The sequence below is a fragment of the Bombus affinis genome, chromosome 10, assembly GCF_024516045.1.
Source record: "Bombus affinis isolate iyBomAffi1 chromosome 10, iyBomAffi1.2, whole genome shotgun sequence".
In the NCBI taxonomy this organism is placed as follows: domain Eukaryota; kingdom Metazoa; phylum Arthropoda; class Insecta; order Hymenoptera; family Apidae; genus Bombus; species Bombus affinis.
In genome coordinates, this window is record NC_066353.1 from 8,326,217 (window position 1) to 8,351,646 (window position 25,430).

The following is a 25,430-nucleotide window of genomic DNA, read 5'->3' on the forward strand; positions in this document are numbered from 1 at the left end:
AAGCTGTCTCCTTCCATTACACAAGATAAATCTTTCCGATGCGCCGCTACCGAAGTTCCATAACAAAGCAAGATAAACTGAAAAGTACACGTGCACACCGACCGGTAAATAAATGCTAAAGTTACATTATCATAACTATCCCTGACGCATATGAAAAGCAACCATAAATAATTGTTTTATCGTGTACTCGTCGCGTATTCGTCGAGGACGAAACGCGTTCTACTCTAAAGAAAACTTAATCTCCATATATCTTCCACTTTTGGTTAAAACAAAGAAAAAAAAGCGAAATAAAAGAAAAGACAAGAAAAAAAAATGGAAACTGAAATTAAAATGAAAAATGAGAGCGAGGTAGTATGTGAAAGACGTACTAACCTAATGGTATAGGCAACAAGCTCGGCATGAAGTTGTTGTGGTCTCCATGATGAATAATATTATAAATATCCTTGCCGAGCACATCGTCCTTCGTGTAATTTATGTACTGAGTTATGTTATCTGTTACGTACTCCACTCGTCCCTCCGTATTTACAACAAAAAGGAAGCCATCTAGCGCCTGGACAAAAGTTTCAGAGCAAATTAGATTTTAGCAGTATTCCATGTGAATATATATATAAATAATATTGATGGTCTACAGTGATTAGATAAACGACTTTATGTGAAAGTGCGATAATTTAATTAATCGTTAGATTATCTTCTATTTGATTCTTATAAAAACCAATATTGGAGAGTTTCAAGAATTATTCATATTTCTTTTTTCCACTCTATAAAATATTTCTAGAATTTAACTTTTGATCTTGTTAGAACGATTGGATTATTCGTATAAATAAGATCTATCATCTTGTAGACAATTTATACATCGGTAGATGATCTATAAATGTCCGAAATCATAAGCGAGCATACAATAAATAAAGTTTAAAAGGTCATTTTAAGTTGAAATAATTTTCTACATTCTATTCGGATAATATTCGATCTAACGTCTTTTTAACTTAATTTATAAGTTACGTTAACAATATATCGATTACAATAATACGCTATCTCTGATATATCTCTATATTCCGGAAATTTGATTAATTTTAACAAAGCAGATATTTATCGAGGCAGATCTTCGTTTATCTAGTTATAAATTGTCAGTAAACAGGAATAAAAAAGAACATGCGGATGGTCCGGCCGTATACGTATCAATGAACTAAAGTAACAAGAAGAGAATGGATTGATGAGATTCGATTTAAATTGAGTTGTACCTCGAGTAAAATAGGACCAACTTGATCGTTGGACAGTATGTTAGGATTCGAAGAAGACACTTCTCCCTGTTGTACCGCATGACTATTCGAGCCTTCCTGTTCCCTAATGTGCCGAATCTGTGAAAAATAAAGTAAATTGTAGCAACTGTAAAGTATCAACTGTATTAATAACATTTAAATCATCGAGTCGATAAATTATATACCATCTTAAACAATATATTATAAAAGCATTTTCATATAGATGCATTGCTGTAAAAATGTATAAAAAATATATACATTTAGAATAATGTGAATATCCATGTTGAATCATGTTAAAAGTAATTCTTGGGCGTTTTTAATTCTGAAGGCGAGGACAATGAAAAATAAAATTAGAATATTTCATAAACGGTAACAGAAAATAACAAATACAAACAAAAAAGCTAATTTCCTGTTATCCCAGTTGCATATGTCGCATATATTAAAAATGTAAAAAAATTGGCAAAATAATGATATGAAAAAAAATTCCAATTCATTTTAATAAAACAGTAAACTGTGTCACGAAGTTCCACGTGTCAAGATAACGAAACAGCACAACCCTGATTTCGCGTTACATATGTACATAGTTTGCATTTCTATGCCGATTAAATCAACACTGCACTCTATAGCATCTACTAGTAATGGCCGAAAAAGAAAAATTGTCCAGAAACAACGGTAAATAATTTTGTAAGTGATTTACTAAATTTTCATTTTTACAAAATGCATCGTTCGTTCTTTCTATATTGATCTTTACTTTTTAGAAATTACATACTAAACGATAAATTACTTTATTAGGTGACTGCTTCGTTATCAAAAACAATCGATTTATTTTACATAAAAATAAGTCAAAACGAAAGGGATATTTAAGCAAGTACTATTTCGTTGTAACCAAAATGACTGAATATATTACAAGAGACCAGAAGCTAGCGACTTGTTTTTATCAATAGCTGAAATAGAAAGATAATGAAACGACACGATTATTTGAAATTGCTGTTACTTCAAATAAACCGATACGTCGTATCGTTCTGTACAACGCTTATATTACAATTGACAAAACGAAATACTGTTCTAAATCATCACTTTCTTATTTTAAGTAAAATTTATTTAACTGAAGATTAAGATAAATTTTCATTTTATTATAAAACTCTACCTTTCTCGGCGTATATGTTTATCATAAAATAATACAAACAAAAACGCTTTCTTCCTCAGTTATCGTTTTTTCCATTCTAAAATTCTCCATGTAAAAATTTAATAATAATGTAACGATATTGTTGGAATCACAGTCGAAGAATCTTTTTTTTTTTATCAAGTTGTTAAATAATAACGCAAAACCGTATTACTTCGTTTGACCAGAGCAAGTCGCATTGCATATTGTATTTCACATTACATAGCACGGTGCATACATACATATCGTAATTTAATGTAATGAATAATTTACAATGACCGCATTTTTTATTCGTCATAATAATATTAAAAATTATTCTTTCTTTATACCGCAACGAACACAAAGGTAACATTGCGCAAGACATTCGGATAAAAATGCAATGGCATTACCCATAAAAATGAACGGGGCTATTCTTCAACAAGCTTTACACATAGAGAATGGAGAATTTTTCCAAATCGAACGCAAGCAAAATATTTATTAAAATAGAGCAATTAGAAGCGGAAAATAAACAGCAAACTTCATATTGCGTTACAATTTTATATTTCCATTGCAAACGAGTTTTTATATATTAATTACACATGGCGAAATTGATTGATTTCAAAATTGATTTCCGATCGTAAAACTTGATAAATGAACTTGTGGAATATGGAAAAAGAGTAATACGATAGAAATAACTGCTCTTAGTATAAAAGCACGCAAATAACAGTGATTTTAAACATTTTTCAAATAAGCGGAAAAAATGATTAAATTTACCTAATAACGGATAGAACATACGTATTACTAATGGAAAGATTTTCTACCGTACACAATTTTCGTGTGATTCGTACAAAAGTTCTTAATTCTTACTCAATTATCGACATCGCACAGTAAATATTTAACCTGATAAACCACATTCCTCTTGCTTGTGCGATAATTAAATACAACAAGCTGTTGTATCTATCCTATATATTAAAAGTTTGAAACAATTGCTCATGAATCTTTTGTTACAATACAAATACAATACGAGATACAAATGCAATATGTATATGCTTTCAAATAATTGTACAATCATTATTTATGAAAGTTTTCTTTATTTAAATGTTTCATTTATAAACAGGCTCTAGGATGGAAAAATTGAAACATTATCGCAAAGAAAGACTTACGTTTAAATGTAATGCAAATATTTCTTATTGAATTTACAAATTCTACATAATTCCTACACACTTTCTGCTTTAAAAAACGTTCGAACAAAATGTGTATGCAAATAAAACTAAAAATAACTTACAATACTAATGAGAAAAGAGAGATAAATAGAAGAGTCAACGAAACGCTTTATCCAATGTTTTCAAGTAGATAACTGGAAAATAAATTTATTCAAAAGAAATCATACTATTATTCTTTATAGCAGTTCATAAGACCGTGATTGTAGTTTGTTTCATGACTAAAGTAATTGTGTAAATCAAACAAAAATATTTGTATTTATAAAGAAAAAATAAAGTAAAGTAAAACCAAGATATACTTGTTAGTGTCAGAGCGGGAGTCAATAAAATTATTAATTTAACATTTCTGCTTTAACAATGTTACTCTCAAGGAGGCCACCAGATGAATTAAAAATACATACTCTGTCACTTTCTCCTGCGAACTATGGGATTAACAATAATATTTTGACACTCGTGTCCTAGTTAAATATGGAAAATGAAAATATAGCCAAAGTTGGTAGAAGATCGTTCGATAATAAATCTTAGAACGATGTATAAAATCAGTTAACGGTTAGAAAAGAAAAAGCGTGAACTCCGCAACGCTGCCATTCAGAGTCGCAAGGTTAGCCGTAAGTAGAACACGAACGAAGAAGGGAAAGTAAATCTCTGCGTTACCGGCCGGGATTTGGGAACAAGCGTGCGGGAAAAGCTCGTCCTTGAGCTCATATTTCCCAGCACCGGTAGATCGCGCTCGTAATCGGAATGAATTTAAGCACACGGGTATACAACGTACCGTGGCCTCGAAAAGTCGGTGACTCGGCGGCTGAGTCCGACAAACGGTTTGCGACGTTGCCGCTAGCCTCTGCTATAAAACGTATATATTTCTCCCGTTCCGTCACACGACACACGCGATAAATTCTTCCTCGGTCGCTTTTAGAATCATCATTGATGTTTCTACCTGATCGAGAACATCGTTGATCAAAGTAGAATATAATCGAATAACGCAAATGTTACGGAAAGGCGAGAACTAGGAAATCACGGGGATGGGAATGTATCAACCTCCTTCCTGATTACCCTACATTGACAAACGTACATTCGAAACGGACTTTCAATGATAAATCGAAAAATCATTATTGCCGTAACGATGGGAAAATTGAAACGAAAGAGACTTTTACTGCAAATTTACAATTGATTCTACCTCGGTCACGTCGTTGGACACAGGATGCGCGCGACTCTACTGCGCAGATGACGTCACACGAACTCTTGCTCCGGTAGCTCGGGTTATAACGCCGTTTGGAAGGTTTCCTATTGGCCTCGGTGACGTCATTCAAGGTCACGTGACAAACTCTCAAGAAGTACTTTTTTAACGATTCTTCATGTATCTATGGAATTCATTTGCGAAGGTGTCACGCCGAGCACGTCGCAGAAGAAAGTTTCGTGCTCATCGAGGGTCGTGAATTTCCTTTCCAAAACGTAATCGCAATATGTCTCGCAAAAGAAGAAGGCGAACGAGCCGAATATTGCGAGCCTGGCGCGAAGAATCGACATGTGCTCGTTCGTGAACCGCAAAACTAACATGCAGAAGAACAGACGGGAAGTTCGAACCCCTTCCATGCCTGCTCTCTCTCTCTCTCTCTCTCTCTTCCTCTCTCTCTCTCTTACTCTCTATAGTTCTATAAGTATGTATAATAATGTATATAGACACATAGCTTACAATCAGACGTAGGTTCGGACCATTATCGTTTTGTGTGTTTTCAACCAATCTAATATACATGTGGCTACTTTCGCGACTACCTCGTCACAATGTAACGCGATTAATTTCAAATATTTTCTTTTTCACCTTCGTTTAACGAAGTTAATGCTATTATTCTCATATTCTCGTAATCTAACGTTAAAGTAACAAGCTATAAATAAGGTAACGCGCGTCTAATAAATTAATGTCACATAGCGTAATAAAATAACGAAAGACTAAGGTGGAATTGATTTTTCTGGAAATATAAAAATGTATTTTGAATAAAATGTAATTGAATAAAATCGAGTAAAAGCGTCAATGACATTCGAACACTTTACTCCCGTTTGACACGAAATCAATCAAAAGTTAAACTCAGCAACGCGAATCTATTTCAGGCTACTAATCGAGCCTGCGTCTTGCTTCTGAAACAAACGATACTACACCAATATCGAGGGACGTAAAACATTAGCCGTGTAACCGCGACCTGGAAACACGTACACACACACATACACACACGGGTTGAAACGCGAATATCGATTAAGAATATACAGGCATGACTAACATATTTTTTAAAATTTTCAGATTTGCTGATCATAGTTTTGATAAACCGAGGTATTGTCATTCGATTAAGTAAGAAAGAAAGGAAGAAAGGAAGTAGAATAGCGTGGTTTCGAACGGTTCGACAGGCAGTTTCCGCAGTTCCCGAGACTGCTGCGCTCAGCTGTTCCTTTCGACTTTGAGCGTTACGATGTCTATCGTGAATTTATCCACGTAGCGCTATCCTCGTTGACAGATCCGAACGGAACAAGGACAAAAAACGAATCGTTGCCCTGTTGTAAATAGCGACGAGCGCAATCAGTCATTTCCATGCGGTCCAGGAGAAAAACGTTTCGTTAAGACAACGCGAATAAAGCGTTATTGGGCGAATAAGAATGTCTTCTTTTCGAACGACATGTCCTCCTTTTTTTTTCTCTGCCCCTTGGCGAAAGTTATTTTATCGATATATTTCGTTCCTTCCAGAAATAAATTTCTCGAGAGCCCGGAGAAAGAGTACATTTAACTTCTTCGAAGGAGACTTCGCTTTGTTCCCTCGTTCTCTTTCCATTCTGTTTTTCATTTTTCTCCTTTTTCTTATTTCTTGGTCTTTTAACGTTCTTCAAAACGAAAAATTTATCCTCTAATTTCGTTGATTTATTCCAGCGGATCTAAGCCGGCCAACCGAACGAAACAGAGATTCATCTCTTTATTTCGAGCCACATTTCATTTCCTAAGAAACCTGCAGTCACACACGGTTGAATTATGCGAAAAAGAATCGAGAGATTTCGACTACATTTCGCGCGCACGACAGCAAACGTTTGAACGTCCGGGCCGCGACGCAATGCGCGTTTTCAATGATATCTCGCAACAGTATCTAGGAGAAACTGTCGGAACGTTTCAATGGAATCGCCGCTCTCGGTCTCTGTATCTTGGCGCGTTCTTATTGACTACTGCAGATGAATCTTTTGGAACCAGTTTTCGAGCTGGAAAGATAGCTAACAAAACGACTCGACATCTTTTAAAAACCTAACAACTTCGCATCGCGTATTCCTGATGCGATGAATGAACATCTTAATCGCGCAGCGTGCGAAAATAAAACGTCAGATCTTATGGTTCGATTATCATTAACCTACGTGTCGGGTAAAGGACCTGGAAACTGAGCCGACACGAAAGAAACGAATCCGAGTATCCGTACGATGAATCAAACGATTTTGCAGCTAACAGGGTTGTTTAACCCTGCCAACTATCTTCAGCCACGGTCGATAATCGAACGGATTTGTCAGCCAGACGAAGAACCGCGCGAGTGTTGAAAAGTTCGACGATCGTGACAAGCGTTGCGGAAGAATCTTTTAAATCTATCGATCTACAGAAAGCACGAGGAAACGTCCGTGTTGTCTCGTTTCGAATAATAGGATCGAGATCTCGTGCGATTTACGACGGCGTTTATTTTCGTAAATGCAGTCACTCCACTCTTAAGATCTCGAAGAAACGTCGCGTCATCGCGATGCTTCTCCAGCTTTTATTGCTTTTAATCGACCGAACTAAACGCGCCTCTCTCCTTTCTCTACGACGACGTTCGAAATTATCGATTTTATTTTAGCGTGTCCGAGTGAAAGCCCCGTTAAAATGTCGTGTGGCGTATTACGTATCCTTTGGAACACGTCACAGCTAATTAGTTAATCTAATTCGACTTGTCTTCGTCGTTCTAATCAATTCGTCGTATAATCGAATTGTAAAAAAAAAGAAAAAAAAAAGGAAAAAAAACTGAGAAATTTGCGATTTATTCCAAGAAGTTGAACAGCATAGTTTGTCGGTGGCGCGTTACTAATCCGGTCGAACCTGCTTTCAGCCAAGTTCGGATCTTCGTTCGCTATTAGGCTCATAGTTACGCCACGTTATATACTATCAACGTTCTAAGATTTCTAGATCCGAAATCACGAAGCGGCCGCCTGCTATGGACCGAGCATATTAGCGGAATGAGTTTCAAAGGGTCAGTTTTAGCGAGCGTTATGAAACAGTCAACGATGACGTTAAATCGTCGACTGATTTTTCGAGTCTAAATAATTGAACATCGAAGACGTTATCGATCCTCGAAACAATCGAATGATTCACGAGAAAATGAAACTACTCTGCACATTACCTCGCGATAAAGTTTTGCGAAGCTTTCAATTTTAAAATAAATCGTTATTAAATATTTTTATAAACGTGCAAGTAAATGTTATCGCTATCTTTAAATTATACGTGTAGGAAAAATCATTTGCATTTGCAACAAAAGATTCCATCACATAACATCGACGGACAATTAATCTGCATAGTACGAAGATTTCTAATTTCTTGAATTTCACAATTGGACTCTGTATATTATCAAACTAGAATGGAAAAGCCGCATGATCGTTCAAATTTAGCGGATGATCGTGCATTTTCACTTGAATTATCTGACTGTCGCATAAATGCACGTAAAATTATTCGATTCTATCATAATTTAGAATTAATTATGGATATAATACAACTGTATATGTATAGCTGTGCAAACAATAAAGTGATTCGATAAACGTGATTGCTCGAAACCTTGCACGAAACATTAAACATTGTGGTGCAAAGATAATGAATGATAAGAACGATTGAAAAGAAAAAAATACTTAAGAGAAATGTGATTTTGTTTGAATGACAAAATTACTAGGAAATCGTTATCAAATGATATAACAATGTCGGGGAATATGAAAAATTGTAACAAATACGAGAAAATTAGTAATTAGCAGGAATAATACTGAAATGACACCTCGTTTATCAAGATACATGTTTACAAGGAAAAAGAGAGGAAAAATAAAGTTGGAAATGGATCCAAAGATGTAGTACAAAGTTCTGTTTTGATAAAACACTTATCGCGATAAAATGATGTATTGCATAAAATGTAGAGAACGAAGAACTGATTACTCTATTTAATCTCCGAGATATTGCGTTACGTTTTCGAGTAAATCAAACTTCGAATCGTTTCTCAGCGTTTACGCCCTTGACTCGGTCCAACCTATTCGATTTTCTATTTCACGAAGATCATCTTGTACCAGCGTTGAGCATTATTCCAGCAAAATTTCATTTAAAATGTAATTTAAATAGTCCCCCACTATGCGACGTTGCTTCTAATTAATAACTCATCGTCAATTTGTACGACTGGTAAAATTCATATACCGTTACTATAAATACAAATCGATCGAAAATATAGACGATAATAGTGTGCACACTTTTAAAAGTAATAAGAAAAATTTCCGCGAAACGTGATCAGAGAGCAATCGAAAAATTGTCCGTATTTCTGTGAAAGGACCGAAAGCAACGAAAGAAGAAAAAGAACGAAAAGCAATGAAAGAAAATGGAGGACAAAGGAGAATAAGAGAAGAATATAACAATCGAATATAAATGAAACGCGAATATTGGCTAGACAGGCAAGAAATCAATGTAAAATTTGACGCATGCGTTGAAATTTTTATTTCACTTAAATGATACACGAGTAAATACCTTATCGATCGACCGGTTCAAGAATAACGCGCAGAGTCGCTAGACTCCGGTAAAATGTTGCACGATAATTTCCCTGTGACATAAAAATAGCTCTTCCAACTTTCAAACAGAAACTTTTAAACCGGAAAAGCGACGATCACGAGGTTTAACGGGGAAAATAACGTGGAGATTTTCACGGGCTCGATGAATCGCCTGGCCCGTTATAAAATCGCTTTTCTCAGTGAAACGAACGCGATTCTCACTTAGGAGACGGTTGCATAAACGCGTCCTGTACGACACGTCAGGATTTGCCACGTTCAGGTATAATTTACATCAAATCGAACGAACGCTTGCAACATACTACGAGAACTGCTTGACTTTGCTTATGCGAATGCAAGAATAAATTCCGTGCCGCGCGCTCCTTCGCTTCCTTTCTCCTTCCTTTAATGTCTGTTTAAAAGTAACGAGAAGGAAAGAAAATAAAAATTCTACGATGGAAATTGCGATTAAATAAAGGAAGGCAGAAACGCGAAATAAACGGTGAAAAATATCGGTAACCTATTGGTAATTCAATCTTTTTTTTCAGTTCTTTCCGATTAATCCAAATCCATTAACTCCGCTTTAATGAATTTTTTAACTTCATTACTTGGAAACATAATTACCGTTCAACTTCAACGCAGAGTATATAAACGAGAAGTTTATCGAAAAATGAAACTTTCTTAAGTCCGTGAACCGTGCACTATCGCTGTATCAATGCACTAAATAGATTAACAGATATCTGAACGTTTATCCAACGTAGAATCGAATTTGGATAAGATTTCTTTTGCCCTACGCGTGACTCGACAATGAACGATTTTCTGTTCTCTATCGTTGCTGTTCGCCTCTTTTCTTCGTTCTAACGAATAATTCGCATCTATTTCATTCGTGTTTCGTCGTACGAACGAACAACGTCGCGAAGGAACGAATTACGACATAAACGTGTGAGAATTACACCTCGTTGACGTAATAAGCGTTGTGGTAACGTTTTGTTTGTTAAAGCACCGTTAACGTGCTATTTTGAAAAATATTGTAATATTTCTAAATCAGAAGTTAACATAGAATTATACCGTTAACGGATAAAAGTTTCTCTCTCACATCGAACAATAAAACACGGTATAACGAAGTTAATAACTCGAACGATAGATAAATAACGTTATTTGCATACAATGGTCGAAGCTTTCAGAAGCTGCTCATAATGGTACTTTTGTAGATACAACTGCAAGAAATACTGGCTCTCGAATGATAATAGAAATTTATAGAAAATTCTTCTTCTTTTTATTTGCAATTTCATTTTATGCAATGCAATGTACTTAAAAAATAAAGGAAATCTTATATCGATAGCGCAAATACCTATGTTCTATAAACGGGATACTATTTCTCCTTTGCAAAGGAGCAAAAAGAAAGATCGAATTATGCTTTAAGCTTCAGAGTGTGTTAAACGAAGCAACGAATAAAAAGAGAAATAAAAACAGGATATGTTCGGCTGAAATAGCTTATAAAATAAAAATCTAACGTACTGAAAATACATGTACGATTTATCATAATTAAAAATAACTGCACAAAGGAGAATGTAACAATTTAAATAACATCGATACGTACTCAATCAGAGAAGAAGATAAAATAGCAATTTAACAACCAAACGAAAAATCGGTTTGTACAACAAAATTTAATCCGGTAAAATAATCAAAGAGCAGAACGAACCCGAATGAAAGAAGAAGGGGAAAGAAAATCCGTACTAGCGATAAAAAGAAGAAACGACAAAGAGAGATCTAAATGCAAGTAATGGAATATATATAATATTTGAAAAGCGAATTTTTTTATTTTTTTTTTCGCGAGGAGAAAGAAAACGAATCCCTCGATTACACAGTACGTTCTTTGATCGAATCTCGAAGGACTCGCTGTTGAGTTTATCGATCGGCCATTTGAAAGGCAGAAACGTACAGATCTGTCTTCTTACCTGGTCGACGGTTCTCTGAAGGATCTGGCATTTGTCAGTCTTGCCAGAGCTCATGTCCGTGGCGGAAATCAGCTCGGCAAGCTCGTCGATAAACAGGTTCTCCTGGTTCCGTCGTCTTTTTTCGTTAAGGCACTTGTTACTGTAAACAATCAAAATTGAACAGATCATTGAATCGTTCGACCATGTTGCTCATAATTCTTATCGATAAGTTGTTCTCCGAAATGGAAGACACTTCCAATTAAATTAACCTTTATCCTTTCCCATTTCTTCTCTTATTCTTACAAGAATCATGTATATAGGAGAGAGAAAAAAAGATATATATATTTAACGCGATAATATTTTTATCAAATGTCTAATTGGAAGGCTCGATTTATAGTCTATCGTTTGAAACGAAGCAAACATTCACTATCCAATATCTAAATTAATATCTGAATTGTGGTAGAGCCAAGTTCTTGGCGTATTAAATATCGTGGCGAGCGATAAAGTCATTTTGTCGGGTCACCGTGTAGTCATTTTCGACGGTGTATTACAGTAATAGCTATAGTACAATTTAACGAATTATCACTACGACGTCGATAAGCTTCTCCGATAAAACGGACGTAATACGTTTCCGCGTTGAAATCGATATTACAATAATTAGCTAAAAAATACGTATTTATCGGAAAATAAAATTGTACATTTTGCGACAACTTGGACAGTTTTGTAACCATAAAAGATAGGACTAACCGCGCTGTTATAATAATTATATTGTAACTTCTTGTCAGAATATTTATCAGTAACTGTTCAGAGGCGATTCTTTTAAGACCTAACACGATCTTTGATTCCCTCGAGTAAGAAATTAGCATAGAGGTATATATACGTATGTTTCATATTTATATAAAAATATGAATTTATACGAAAATCCGCGATCTAAGGATAACAAGTATTAAACAACTTTTTCGCTCGATTCGTTCATTCCTCTTACTCAATTTTTATTCGCAGCGACACGCATGTTCCGTAGTTCCGATAGCTGGCGTGCATCGTCGTCTATTAGAGCCTATTATTTCGTGAAATCTGTTCAACTTTCATTCTCAACTTCAATCGATGCGATATCGTTCAGTTAAACCGTTTGCATCGATCTCACGGATGCTGGCTGCTCGCTGTACAGGCTCGTTAATCTTTTCACGGCCACTAATGGGACTCTGTTATGCCGAACTTTTGTTCGAGAAACGGTCCGGGGAGAAACGAACTATGACGAAACGGCGATAAATCACGTCGTTGAAACGCTTATTGCCAGATTGCGAATCAATCGCGGGCAAAAATTTCTTCCGCGAGACGAATCCTCCTAAAGGGAGATTCTTTTAAATGCCGCGTTCTTTTTCGCGCGAGATTGCGACTTATATTAGCTATTTTCTCTAAGAATCACAGGTCTTTGATGATTTTACGGTAGAGTATCGTTGATCTAATCGAACGAGCGTACGATTATCGAAGCAACTTAAGCCTCGTTTTACACCGGTGTAATAAAACAAAAGGGAGGAAAGTAAAGCAAAGATTCGAGATGTTTAACGCAAATCGTTCGTGTTCTGTAATTGAATATTACGGCGCGACTTTTTGACCCGTTTTCAAGATTCTACCGGAAGCCTAAAATTTTCCACGGTGCTGAACACCTTAACGGGCCTCTATACACAGTCAGCTGACAATTTATCGAGAGAACTTTTCATCCTCCACCAAGGAAATATTCTTTTATCGACTAATAGATTGTTTGGGTAATGTTTTTGACAGTGGATATAGAGTGCCTCGCGAAGATACAAGAAACGAATCCATGCGCGGTTGGATAAGACATTAATTTTATGAAAATAAAATGTTGTCTTTGAATCTAAATTTCAAAGCAACCTATACTTCCATAAAGGCATAATTTTTTGTAAAACAGTACAAAGAAAAGGGACGAAAAAGAAAGAATAGAAAAAACTGTAGAAAATAAGAGGATAAACCGGAATAAGTTATACATACTTTGGTATTCAAATAAATTGCCTCTGGCATTGATTACTATGTTATACACGGGAGACTTCCCGTGCGCTTAATTGCCATTTCCCACAAGTGGATATTGTCATTTCAATGGTGATTTATTCTTCCGATTAAACCTGCTCTATTTGTCACATTATCTTCAGCTATTACTCGATCTGCAATCTCGTCTAGATCGTCTGTGAAACCACGTTGCCACGATTTTATTGCCAACTTAATGATCACGTAATTCCAAATGAATCTTTTAAACGTAATAGTGGCTCTGCTAATGAAAAAATTGAAAAATGATGATGGCCACGATGTTGGCGCTAATATTTGTCGCGTGGAAAATAAAATATAACGCTTTACTTTTTCCACATAAAGAGAGAGGTATGTGCGCTTACGTAGATGTACATATATACAGTGAATTGCAAATATTCCGCATTACGATACAGTTTCGTGCAGTGTTGAAGTAACGAGCTTTCTCGCAAATAAAGACACGAGGACTACACACGTACAAACTGAATATGAATAAGGTCTATGACATAAGTATTGGGTTGGCAACTGAATCAATACCATCTAATGACAAAATCCGCAATCACTTAGTTTCCAACCCAATACATATATCGGGTCGCTGGGAAATTTCGTTCCGATTTACATTTCGATTCGATATACATTTATCGACTTATATAGGTGGAATTTTGTTGCACAACCTTTCTCCGTCTTTCACGCAACTTCAATATTCCAGAAGCACTTAGGTTTTTCGGCGAGAAACTTCTCGATACTATCTTTTACGTCGAGGAAATTCCTCAAAAATCGGAACGAACTTTCCGAGCGACCCGATAGTATGTGTATCGTGTACAAAGTATTCGTTTAATTTGATACGTTCGCTAATTAAAATCGTGAAATAATAACAGAGAAGATGGCGTTATTCGAACTGCAACGATTTAAGAAAACTCGATGAGGAGGTCTACTCGCTCGAGCTTAACCTAAAGAAAAGCTTCAAGGTATAAGCGATCGAATACAAAGAGCGAATAATTTACATGATCTTTTTTTCTCAATCTGAGTGGATCAACGTCTAGAAAATTAGCTGCTCTACTATCCCGAAATTCGCCACAACCCTTCATCAACTCGAACAATAGGAACTCCGCCATTAACCACAGACTCCATCGCCAAACCCACGAATCCACCAATTAACCCTCCGTGATGAAACACCAAGCAATCGACGAAGAAACCTTCGAAAGTACGAATATAGCGCTGGCAGAAGGAGCGACCACACGGACTCGCAGAAAAACGCTGGCAAACTATGGAAAAGAAAATTGGGCCATCGAAGGTCGTGCAAGTTTCCGGGATAAGCTTCTCTAGGACGGATCAACGCGAACGGCATTCGCTCGGCGAATTTCATAGAAAGAAAATTGTTAGATGCTGAATCAACTGCTCAGTCCCGTTGAAACGTTCGGTTGACCTTGCCTGACGTCACGTCGCCGAACAGTGACTCTCACTTTGTTAAGGCTGCATTTCCATGCGATCGAGTTGCCTCATCGGTCGTGTTGCCCGTGTATACACCGTCCTGGCGCTTTGCAAAGCCTCGTAGAACTGCTGCTATCGATAACGTTATCGATGAATAGCGAAATCCCGAATATTAAAGGTCTAAGCAAATTTCTAGACTTTTCTACGGAATTTTCGAAAGAATTCCACGGTTATTCTAGAAACGTGATAATTTCTAAAAGGATACTATTGCGCGCGTGTCTTACTTTTTTTAATGAAATTGGCATAAAGGATATTCAAACATTTATCAAAGAAAAACGTGAATAGCAACAGTTCCACGTTACAAAGGTACAGGACAAAAAACGTCGAAAGCAAAAAAAATCTGTTTTCGATAATGAGAAATTTAAAAACGTTTTATATCAGTCGGTCTTTCTCTCTCTCTCTTTTTTTTTTTTTTTAAGTCTGCTGGATTAATTGAAATTTGTTCCTCGCTCTCGGCAACGATATTTTTGTTCGTGTTTTAATAGGTTAGTATGCAATTTTGTGCTAACCGTGAAGAGGAAAAAATTAACAATTTATAAACAGAGTATTTTATAATTACACTTTTATCAATCGTTCTTTTTTTCTCGACTCGCTATAGTTTTTATAACCGATTAAGTTACGCTAATTAAAATATCATGCAACCGAATATCGTTTCTCTCTCTCTCTCTCTCCCTCTCTCTCTCTCTCTCTCTCGACAACTGTTCAAAATTAATTATTTATGTTTGTCTATTTAATTAAGATTGGGTTATATTTTATTTCTTATAGCGTAAATAAATTTTTATCGCCTCAAAGTCCAGACTATTGGTAAATTTGTAAAAGAAAATGAATGTCTTCGTTGCTAAATAACTGAACAATTAATCATCTGCTTTAAACTTTCTATTTGAAATGAATTTCCTAAAAACTTTACTTTTCTAGTAAACCGTCGGTGTACAGCTAAACTTGCCTTTTTTCTTCTTTTTTTGTTTTTTTCTTTTTTTTTTTTTTTTTGTTTTTTAATAAGCGGTAATTATAATGTGACTTTAATAGCGAGGCTTTTAGCGAATGTTTATGCAAATTTATATTTTTATAAACAGAGGAAGAGAAACAGAAACTCAAGCGGAGATTTGCTTGATCCAACTTTACATTGTATTTCAGAACGAGTGTCATTGAATATTTTATATATGTTTGGATATCATATTATATGTGTAACATAAATTATAAACTTTTCATAAATGAATAAATATGCACAGTCTGTTAATCGTAAATTCCGTGTCTACCGTGTGGTTAATCGCTGTATTATGACAAGGATTTTTCGTGCATTTTGATGACTTTCATTCGCTTATGGAATCGTACTACAACGAATTCGAAAACTACCACTGTTCGACACTGACACGAGCAGCGGATACGCATGATTTAACTTCCCGACGAACTAGATAGGTATCAAATTAAAATGGACCCATGCTGCATGCTAAACATTCACTTTACTTATCGCGTTTAGCCCGATAATTACGGCCGCTTTTACGTATATAACGCGACTGATGAATATGCAAAGGGCTGGAATAAAACGCGGAAGCGTACGCACTCGTTTACGACCAATTAGACGAATTTAATAGCTAGCAAGAAGCATAGCTACGCTGCTTTTGCTGCTCCAGGAAAATATGTAAGTAGATCGGTACGATGTGTAGGTACGCGCATGACTTTTGCTTATTTTTTCACAATTAACATTTACAACGCGTTAGAATCTTTAAAATTCTGGATATTTAGCAGTATTTATCAATCTATAAAGCAAAACAATAACCGTAATGTATCATGATATTTCTGTATTGCGTATAAATTTTGTAGAGCCACGAACAAAAATAAAATGTTATTGGTACAATCGTTTCTCGTATAAAACACGATTTAACTGAAATTACTTTTCGTTTATAGAATCTCTAGAATATTCAATTGCTCTCTACTCGAAACGTTTTCTAACGACCAGATTAGATGGTCGTGAATTTATTTTATATCCAGTAAATACGAATGGAATATTCCAACTAACAGTGAGACCCAACATTTTCTACCTGCTCTTCATCGATGTAGTTTTTCCATCGAATTCCGGATGTTTCCTCTCGATTACCGTAGTTGAGATCCAATTAGGAACAGCGTATGAACGATAGAAAAACCAAAATGATCAACTCGCTTCGAGTAATGCCAAATTTTTCATCGTATCTCGGCGTAAAACCGCGATTATACCGTGGTTGAAAATTCTATCCGATTACCTGCTTACTTTCGGCAAAATAGCAATTTAATTACAAAGCAATATTATTATTTATAGCGATCGTAGCTATATAATAACATACTATAACCCGATTAGTCCGATCTATGAAAGGCAATATAGAATGAAAACACTGAATTTCTAATAGTCAACTGTTGCACAACTATTTCGTTACTTAACAAACTCTTCATCCTGGGATTCTTTAATCTCTGTATCATAAATTAAGCGAGAAAGATTCTTCTAAACTAATAGAAATACGCTATAACGTTCACGTAATCAGCCATATTCGAATATCGAATCTACATAGCGCTTTATATAATAAATAGTTAAATATATATCACACGTTTCTTACGAGGAAATCGAAATTTATAGCCTGCTTATTTCGTAAAAAGCTAGCGAACTACAAATCGGCCAAAGTATCCAGATACTTGAGGACGATGATACGTGTCCAATGTCCAATCGCCTACGTACGTATATACATTTCACATCGCATAGATAGCATCGAATCGCTGTTCACGCCATCATACAATAAGGTATCATAATATATTATAGGTTTCGTATGCTTCGCCTAGTCGATCTACAGATTCGCGCGATCTACGCTAAAACGACTAAGAGGAAGAAAATATTGGACGTTAAACGCGCATATGGATAGCTTCTGCTATAGCTTCTGTTAGCCAGCGATATATATCTTTGGGTTTGCGCGTAACACGCCTAAGTAATTTGTAGGAAGCTTTAGTTTCCGCGACACGGTGAAGTAAAATGGTACAAAAAGGTAGGTAGCTCGTAAAGCTTTCAGCTACGAGCTACACAGGACACGATGCTGAAAGACGGTACAACATCGTGTCAAATACGCTCTTCTAATCGATCAATGAAATACGGGTTACGCGATGAAATATCGTGTGTCCAATAAGGTGAACATCTTCCTTAATCTACCACTGTTGACACTCGATTGGTGTTGTCGGATCAGAGCTGGCTGAAAATAGTCTGACACAAGAAGTTCGTTCTATTGTAAGACTCGTTTCTTTAGGCGCGTCGTATTTTGTTATAGAGAAGCTACGCAATTTGTTCTAGCAGAAACGGTATAATTATTCGCGTGAGAATATAGCGACGATATTAGGGTATTCTATTTCTTCTATTTAAACGCGAATAATTCTAATAATTCTACTAGGTCGATTAAAAAATTGTCGGTTAACTTTAATTGTAAATAAAAAATCGCAAAAATTGTAGAAAATGCGTTCGAGAGAAGACGACTTAAGAAAATAATCTAAGAAATTCCCAGCACGATAATTTTAATCTTACTTTCGGATATATGTACGTAACGATCGTGATATACTGTAATAAAAAGAATTTTTCGAGGTTAACGCAACAAGAATGCGAGAACGAGATAACTTAGTAACTCGAAAAGAGGTACCTGTTTGCAGTTTGGTTACTGGAGCCCAATATACTCGCCGCGGTCTGAGTAATTTGACTGCACTACTATCTACCCGGTATACGAGCTAGTATAAATATGTCGCTGTGACTCATTAGATGGCCTGATGGTAAAATGATATCGGTAGCGAAACATGTTCGTCTCGTACTCATTTTTTTTCTTCTCTTTCTTTTTTTTTTTTTTTTTTTTAATGTTCTCGACTGAACGACTTACGCAAGATGCGTTAAATCACGTAACGATTTCTCGCATCAAACTAGATAAATTTGATAGGAAACCGCGTTTGAACGAAGACAAAGTTGCACTTACATCTGCGACTGAGGCTTGGCATCTGATTTCTTTCTTTTCTTGGTGATGCTGCCAGTAATCGCACTCATTTTGACCCACAGTGGGTCCTGTAGTTCACACGGGCTAGGCCTGTAACAAATAATAATTAAATTGAAATATCGTAGCTAGATCAAACTTACGGAACAGTGTATGTAAATATATTATGTTTATTTGCAATTAATTAAGAAATAAATACTTTCATATTTGTTATATATATATATATATCGTTATTTGTATCCTATTGTTACATCCATTTGTCAATTTATATCAGTGAGATCCGATAACGGTGTTTCAACTTCGTATGATTCAAATTTACCTCAGCAATGGTCACTGCAACTATCTTTATCGATCTTTTATTACGTAACAGCAAAATACCCCGTTGAAAGAAATAAAAGAGAATCCTCTTAGCAAATCTCTAGCAAATCTCTCAAATTTCGTTTGCCGAGATAACCACTGAAAATTCATCGAATCCTTCTACAAAGTGAAACAAGCGGCGTAGTAACTCGCTCTTAATTGCGCCCATTATTCCTCAATTACGTTCCAACCCATGGCCCATTTCCCTAACATAGCGAAATCTAACGTAGCTTAAAACGTTAGCAGACAGCGAAAGCGCGCCACCAGAGATCTACAAAAACGAGCAATTCTTAGAGCACTGCGAGAAACGTAATTAAGTACGTGAGAAATTTTTCAAGCTCCGTCCCGCGCGACCGCGTAATTGCCGAATAGCTGGCAATTTTCGCAACATTTCGCTCGCCACGCTATATTCCTACCCGTAATTACCGTACGTCGACGCATTCGACCAACTCTTTTGTTGTACATTTTTTCTCTTTCTTTTTTCATCGCGAAGGATGCAAAACAAGCAACGTTCGGAGTACAGTGCGTGCACTTTATGCGTTCGTTTATCGACACGTGAGACATCTCCTATCGCGTGTGGCATTGTAATGTCCGGTGGAATTCGCGATGCGTACGAAGGGACGCAGGACAATTATGGTCAAGGATACACGAGCAACCCGAACGAACAGATGCACCCGTCCATAAAACGCGAATTCATCGTCGCGTGCACTTATTTCAATATTTCACTCGGGACGCTTGATAAATAATTCACCGGTATATTCCTGGAATCCTTTTTTCTTCTCTTCTTCTCTTCCGAATTTGTTTTTAAAACCTATTCGATCTGAATGTGAGATATTCGATGAGCGTATAATTCGCATAGAGGAAGTGAAAAATAGTGCATCGCTCCTTAAAAAAAAGAAAAAAAAAAAAAGAAAAGGAAAAAAAAGATAGAAATCGCGTGGAAGAAAATATATCGCGGCTGTCATCGGTTTCGACCCGCGCCACGCCATTCCGGGGTTAACAAATAAATATATAATCATCTTCAGGCCACTCTCTTCATGGAAAATAATTTTTATCCTACGTAGAATCAGATACAAGTTGCCTGTGTTCTAACGTTTAACGTCGGTTTTTTTTTTGAAAAATCGCGAAACCGAAAGAAAGGAAAGGAAGAGAATTCTAAACAGATGGAAAATAAGGTAGTTGCATACAATCGGTAATTATTGTAACCGTAGTCGTGCTGATAGCCGATCAGCGCGATGAGTAATTATAAAACGTGGTTCTAACGGGCGGCGATAATTTGTTTTTCATTTGATGAAACGAAACGATCCGAAGATATTAGTCAGCCAACGGTAAGTAGGCAATAACCGAGGAAGGCAGCTGCAAAACGAGCAAACGTATGGCTGATAGAACGCAGATAGGTACGCGTTACACGCTTAGTTGCGTACGCGGATCTACCTACGCAAAATTTTCCTCCACGCCTCACGATGCACGATATCGATAAAAGTCACAGGGTCGGATCACCAGAGGATTCTCACGGTTCAACGACAGTCTCGAATCGCGCAACGATGTTGACGACCTTTTTCTTCTTCTTACTTTTCGTTTCTTTCCAGAATTTTTGTTCCGATAGTGAATTATCCTCGCGTTTCAACGTTTCTGCATTTCAAATTCTATTTTCAGTTATTTCTATTTCGACCTTTAAAAGCGACATAATAATTTATTATCGGATTGCTGTCCAATCGTTTCAAATATAGCGATAACGCGTCTTAATAAACAGACGGTGGATACCTGAATTATATAGTTTTTCGTTGGAATCGTTTTAACTTTAAAATTTTCCAGCGGCAATTACGTAGAAATTATCGATTTCGTTAGCGTTACGAGTTTGTAGCGCTGATTAAAATTCATTTTTTTTTTTTTACGGTACATTGTACACCGAACGTCGAATTTCGAGTAAAACGACGCGGGGTGACCGAATATGCAACGATTACGGTAGGTACGGCTTTTTCGCAATCAGAATTAAGCAATTAATTCTGACTGGATACACGAATCGAGATATTTCCGATGTCGTACTTTCACCTGCAGGCATTTTAATATAACTTTAAATGTCACTTTGTAATTTTGTATTAAAAAACGAATGATGAATATCACGGGCCGGCAGCGCGTTGTCGCAATAACATGATTTCTTTGAACGAACGTTTAATAATTTCCGTATCTTACGATCGGGCAGAAAAGGTATCGAAAAGAGATGGAACGATAAGAGAAAAATAACGCGTAACTCAATGGAAGAAAATGTTCAAATATACCGGTCTTATAAATTGTATGTCGTTATATAAACAACATTTTTACTTTATACTTTAACGGAGTACAACGCGCTACATGTTCAAAATTACGAAGAAATTTGTTTAAGGTAACGGTTGAATCGATTCGCGTGTAAAGAATATTTTTAATCGAAACGAAATTTCCTTTTATTCGACGAGTTAGTCAAACAGCACGTGAATATTAAATAGGACAATATAGAAATAACAGAGGCTTGAAATAATTAATTTAAGTCTTTTCCCAGAATGATAGAGTTACCTGAATATTTCTTACATTTTTTTCACCACAGAGTATGCAGGATAGAGAAAAGAAATATTTCGAGCGAACGCTATCAGATCCAACGGTGGCTATCTAAAAATGCAATGATATATGTACCATTCAATTTAGAGAAACGAGGAACCATCCTTTTCAGGGACGAGATAACGGTACCTCTATTTATCATACGAAAAACCCTGGAGGGCTATAAAACGCGAGAAAAATTTTGTCGTATCGTTTTAATACGTAGCTTCGCAGAGAGAATTACGCGTTACGTCTGTCTGAAACGTTTCGTGGATTTCTTTCGTTCGAAATTAAACACGAAGAAAAACAGAGAGGAAATGAAGGAAAGAAAGGAAAGGTCGATCCGATGATAAAAATTGAACGAAACTTGATAGCCGATACTTGGCTTCGATCGACCTAATGCAACGATTTATCGAGAAGCTTAAATTTTGTGCGACGTCGTTTGAATTCGATTCGAAACTAATCGATATTTAATAGGCTCGTTAGAGCGCATAGTTTTACAAAAATTGTGAAATATTTATCACGAAAATAAATTTTCCATCGTTTAGCGTATGAGAGATAGTTGGTTCTAGTTTCGTACCTGATACACGTAAAAATGAAGTACGTTTATTACGTATTACGTAACTCGATACAGAATTGAAAGCTGATAAAATTCAATTAATTAAAACTTCGTTTGAAGTTATTGATTAAAACCGAGTGGGTTAATTAAAAGTAAGTTTAATTAATTTCCTTGATGAAATCGGGCTACTGCATTTTAATCACGAATACTTGAATCAATAGTCGATTAAAAATAAATTCTGATTGTAAATTAAGTTTCGCTCAAAAATTCAGTAGCAATGCGACGATCGATCAAGTTGCGAACAATTTACGTGAATTTTCTTTCCAGTGTACTTTTTTACACATATTATATATATAACGTGGAATCTTCAAAGTAGAACGAGACTGGTCGATCTAAAATCTACGTTGCATTTAGTTTCATTTTAGAAATGAAAACTCGCGTAATTTAGTTTCGTGAAAGTATCCAGAGATATTCCCGATTCTATTTGTATCCTACAAACGTTATCCATATCCCTACGCAAAGTACAAAGTGCGAATTAAAGCGGACAGTCGTAAAATTAAGCAGCTTGCGATCGATCCAAAATTCGATCAGTCGTTTTATGACGTAACAGCAGGTACCAAGAGAAAGCTAAATTAAAAACGAAGAACAGTTCACGATCGTTGAACGACGTTTAATATTTTACCAGACGAGCGACCAAGCAAACAATTGACAAATTGAATTAAAAAGCAAGATCGAAAAACTCACGGATTATCGAAAACGTGGTGAAACCTGACCAACCTCGATCTCGTCGAGCGGAGTCCACGTCGGTCTCTCGGAAACGGCGGAGCCAGCGACAATTTGACACGGTGCGCGGCCCGAGAAATTCTCGGGTAATTTCTCTCGCAAATATAGCCGGTTGGACACGGGCGCGTTACAAAGGAGCAAATTAGACACGTGCGTTGATCCCTCGTCAGGCATTTTGACATATTTGCTACTCCACGTCATCTAATCACCTCCGCCACGCTAGCCAACGTTCGCAACTAAGTTGCCAACCTGATGTCGTTACGATAATACGACACAGCGAGTCGAGAAAACCGGACGAAATCCAGTTGGCATTGGCGCGCATTGTTTTCGGAAGTGGGACCATCCCGCGTGATAAAACCAGGCTGCTGGCTGCCCGGCCCTGGTGAATCGTGACCTTAACGTCACGGTCCAGCGCGCGGAATTGAAAGCAGTTCTTACGATACGACTCATTCCTCCTCGATGCTTCCTTCCTTTTGTCTTCGATTCTTCTGGTTCCGCGTCGAGGTGACGCAGCGTTCCGTGCGTGAAATAAAACGAATCGATCGAACAGCAAGATACAATACACGACGATGATTTTCTCTAACAGTACAAGGGAAACTTTGTACTTTGTATATTAACTGTAGAGCGTTGTGCGAATCGTTTCCAAGCCGATCGTATTTTTCCTATCGTTGACGAATCTCTGTCGAGCTCCGACGTCTTAAGATCTAAAGTTGAACTCGTGACCGAATTAAAATCAGCGACGGCCGGGACTATCGAATCGTGTCATCCCCTTCATAGAAAAATGGGGGCAGTTTGAAACGAAATAAATTGTCGACGAGAAGGCAGGAAGAAGCCCCTTTAAGCCGCCTCTTTTAATCCGCGTCTACCTCAAATTTCCACGGAATAATCAAACTCGTTGTACATCGTTACGCGTTGGTCTTTAGTACAATAACGAAACGATGAAAAAGGAAATATCAAGAAGGAGAAAACCATTCGAATAATCCTACGATAGGTTACCGAATCATGATAATCACAACTGAGAATATTAACGTTACTCGAACAAGTTTCCTCGATAATTTCTAAATATTAGCGTTCGTTACATTTGATAAGACAAGTCGGATAAAAAAAAGTTCCTGACCGTCGATCGATGTTCGATATATACCGAGAAGGTTAAGAGACAGATAATTGACGAATTGGAGGAGAAAACGGAGGTATCGGTCGCTAATGGTTTTTAAAATAGAGCTAGATATGCATTGGCGAATGAAAATCGCAATTATACGAATTGCGCACAGATATTTCGAAACAGATACGATACAACATATAAAAGTGGTAATTATTGATATTCCGATTAGCCAATCCATTCGCTATCATAAAATATTACGAAATGTTATTACTTGTTTTCCTATTAACTGTCGAATTTTTCTTGACACCGTGGAATTCCACTTGGGTATATTTATTTTCGCTTTTCGAGGGAGTAGATATAGCATCGAAAATATTGCTTTGGATTCGAAGTAATTACTTATTTTTCAACTAAAATTCCAACAGAGAAAAATCTATCGCGTGATCAGAAAGTTACGGTGCGTCGTATCATCGAAGATCGGTTAATCGTATAAAGTGAATTCGCTCTTAAATCGAAGGAAATAAATAACTTTCCATTAGAAAAATAAAAATTTCCTACGTTTCGTAATAATTATACATTGGCGGAAAAATATATATACTCGACGACAGAAAGGTATTACTTATCGTATTACCATAATGCGGTTAATTTTAGAAAATTGCTCGAAGCTTGCCAAGACGAAAATGTAACAAAATGTAAGAGGCACGATGTAACCTAACGCGCGTAATATCCAGAGATTTATAAGACGCCTCCAACGCATCATCTTCGCCGTGGACGCATGTTTAACCTGGATTTAAAAGTTCCGCAAGTGCATCACGTTTTTCATGAAACGTCGTTCGCGCTTACACCGTTTCTGTTTAACGAGACAATAACGTGTTTTCACGAGGCGCGTCGTTATCGCGTTTGTTTTATTAGCAGACCGACTGTCGCTACGCGTGCAACGAAGCTAGCAAATCGTTGCTGTAAAGCTTACGTTACATACCACCGATGGAACGTATGTGTCGTTTGGCAGAGCAAGCGTAGAAAGTTAGCGCGATAAACGACGAAAAATTACGCTCGTCGACGTAACACGGCCAGCAGCTCTTTTTATCAGACCTGTTTCTTTCCTCGTTAAAGTATATCCGCCTGTTGCTTTTTCTCTAAGGGCTTTATTTAAATTTAAGGACACCGTCAAACATCGTTCCGCTCTTCCACCGAGCATTTTCGCGTTTCACCGCTTTA

At 36.7% G+C, this 25,430-nt stretch overlaps 1 protein-coding gene across 12 annotated transcripts in view; it reads right to left on the bottom strand.

Moving 5' to 3' along the window:
- The window catches only part of LOC126921156 (nuclear receptor coactivator 2-like), a 127,275-nt gene that overhangs the window by 25,239 nt on the left and 76,606 nt on the right, over nt 1-25,430 (bottom strand). For all 12 annotated transcript variants that reach the window (XM_050732427.1, XM_050732437.1, XM_050732432.1 and 9 more), the window contains 4 exons: nt 18,829-18,936; nt 11,351-11,489; nt 1,239-1,355; nt 373-550 (listed from right to left, as the gene is read on the bottom strand). In XM_050732427.1, coding sequence (XP_050588384.1) covers nt 373-550; nt 1,239-1,355; nt 11,351-11,489; nt 18,829-18,936 — 542 coding nt within the window. The remainder of the gene's footprint in view (nt 1-372; nt 551-1,238; nt 1,356-11,350; nt 11,490-18,828; nt 18,937-25,430) is intronic.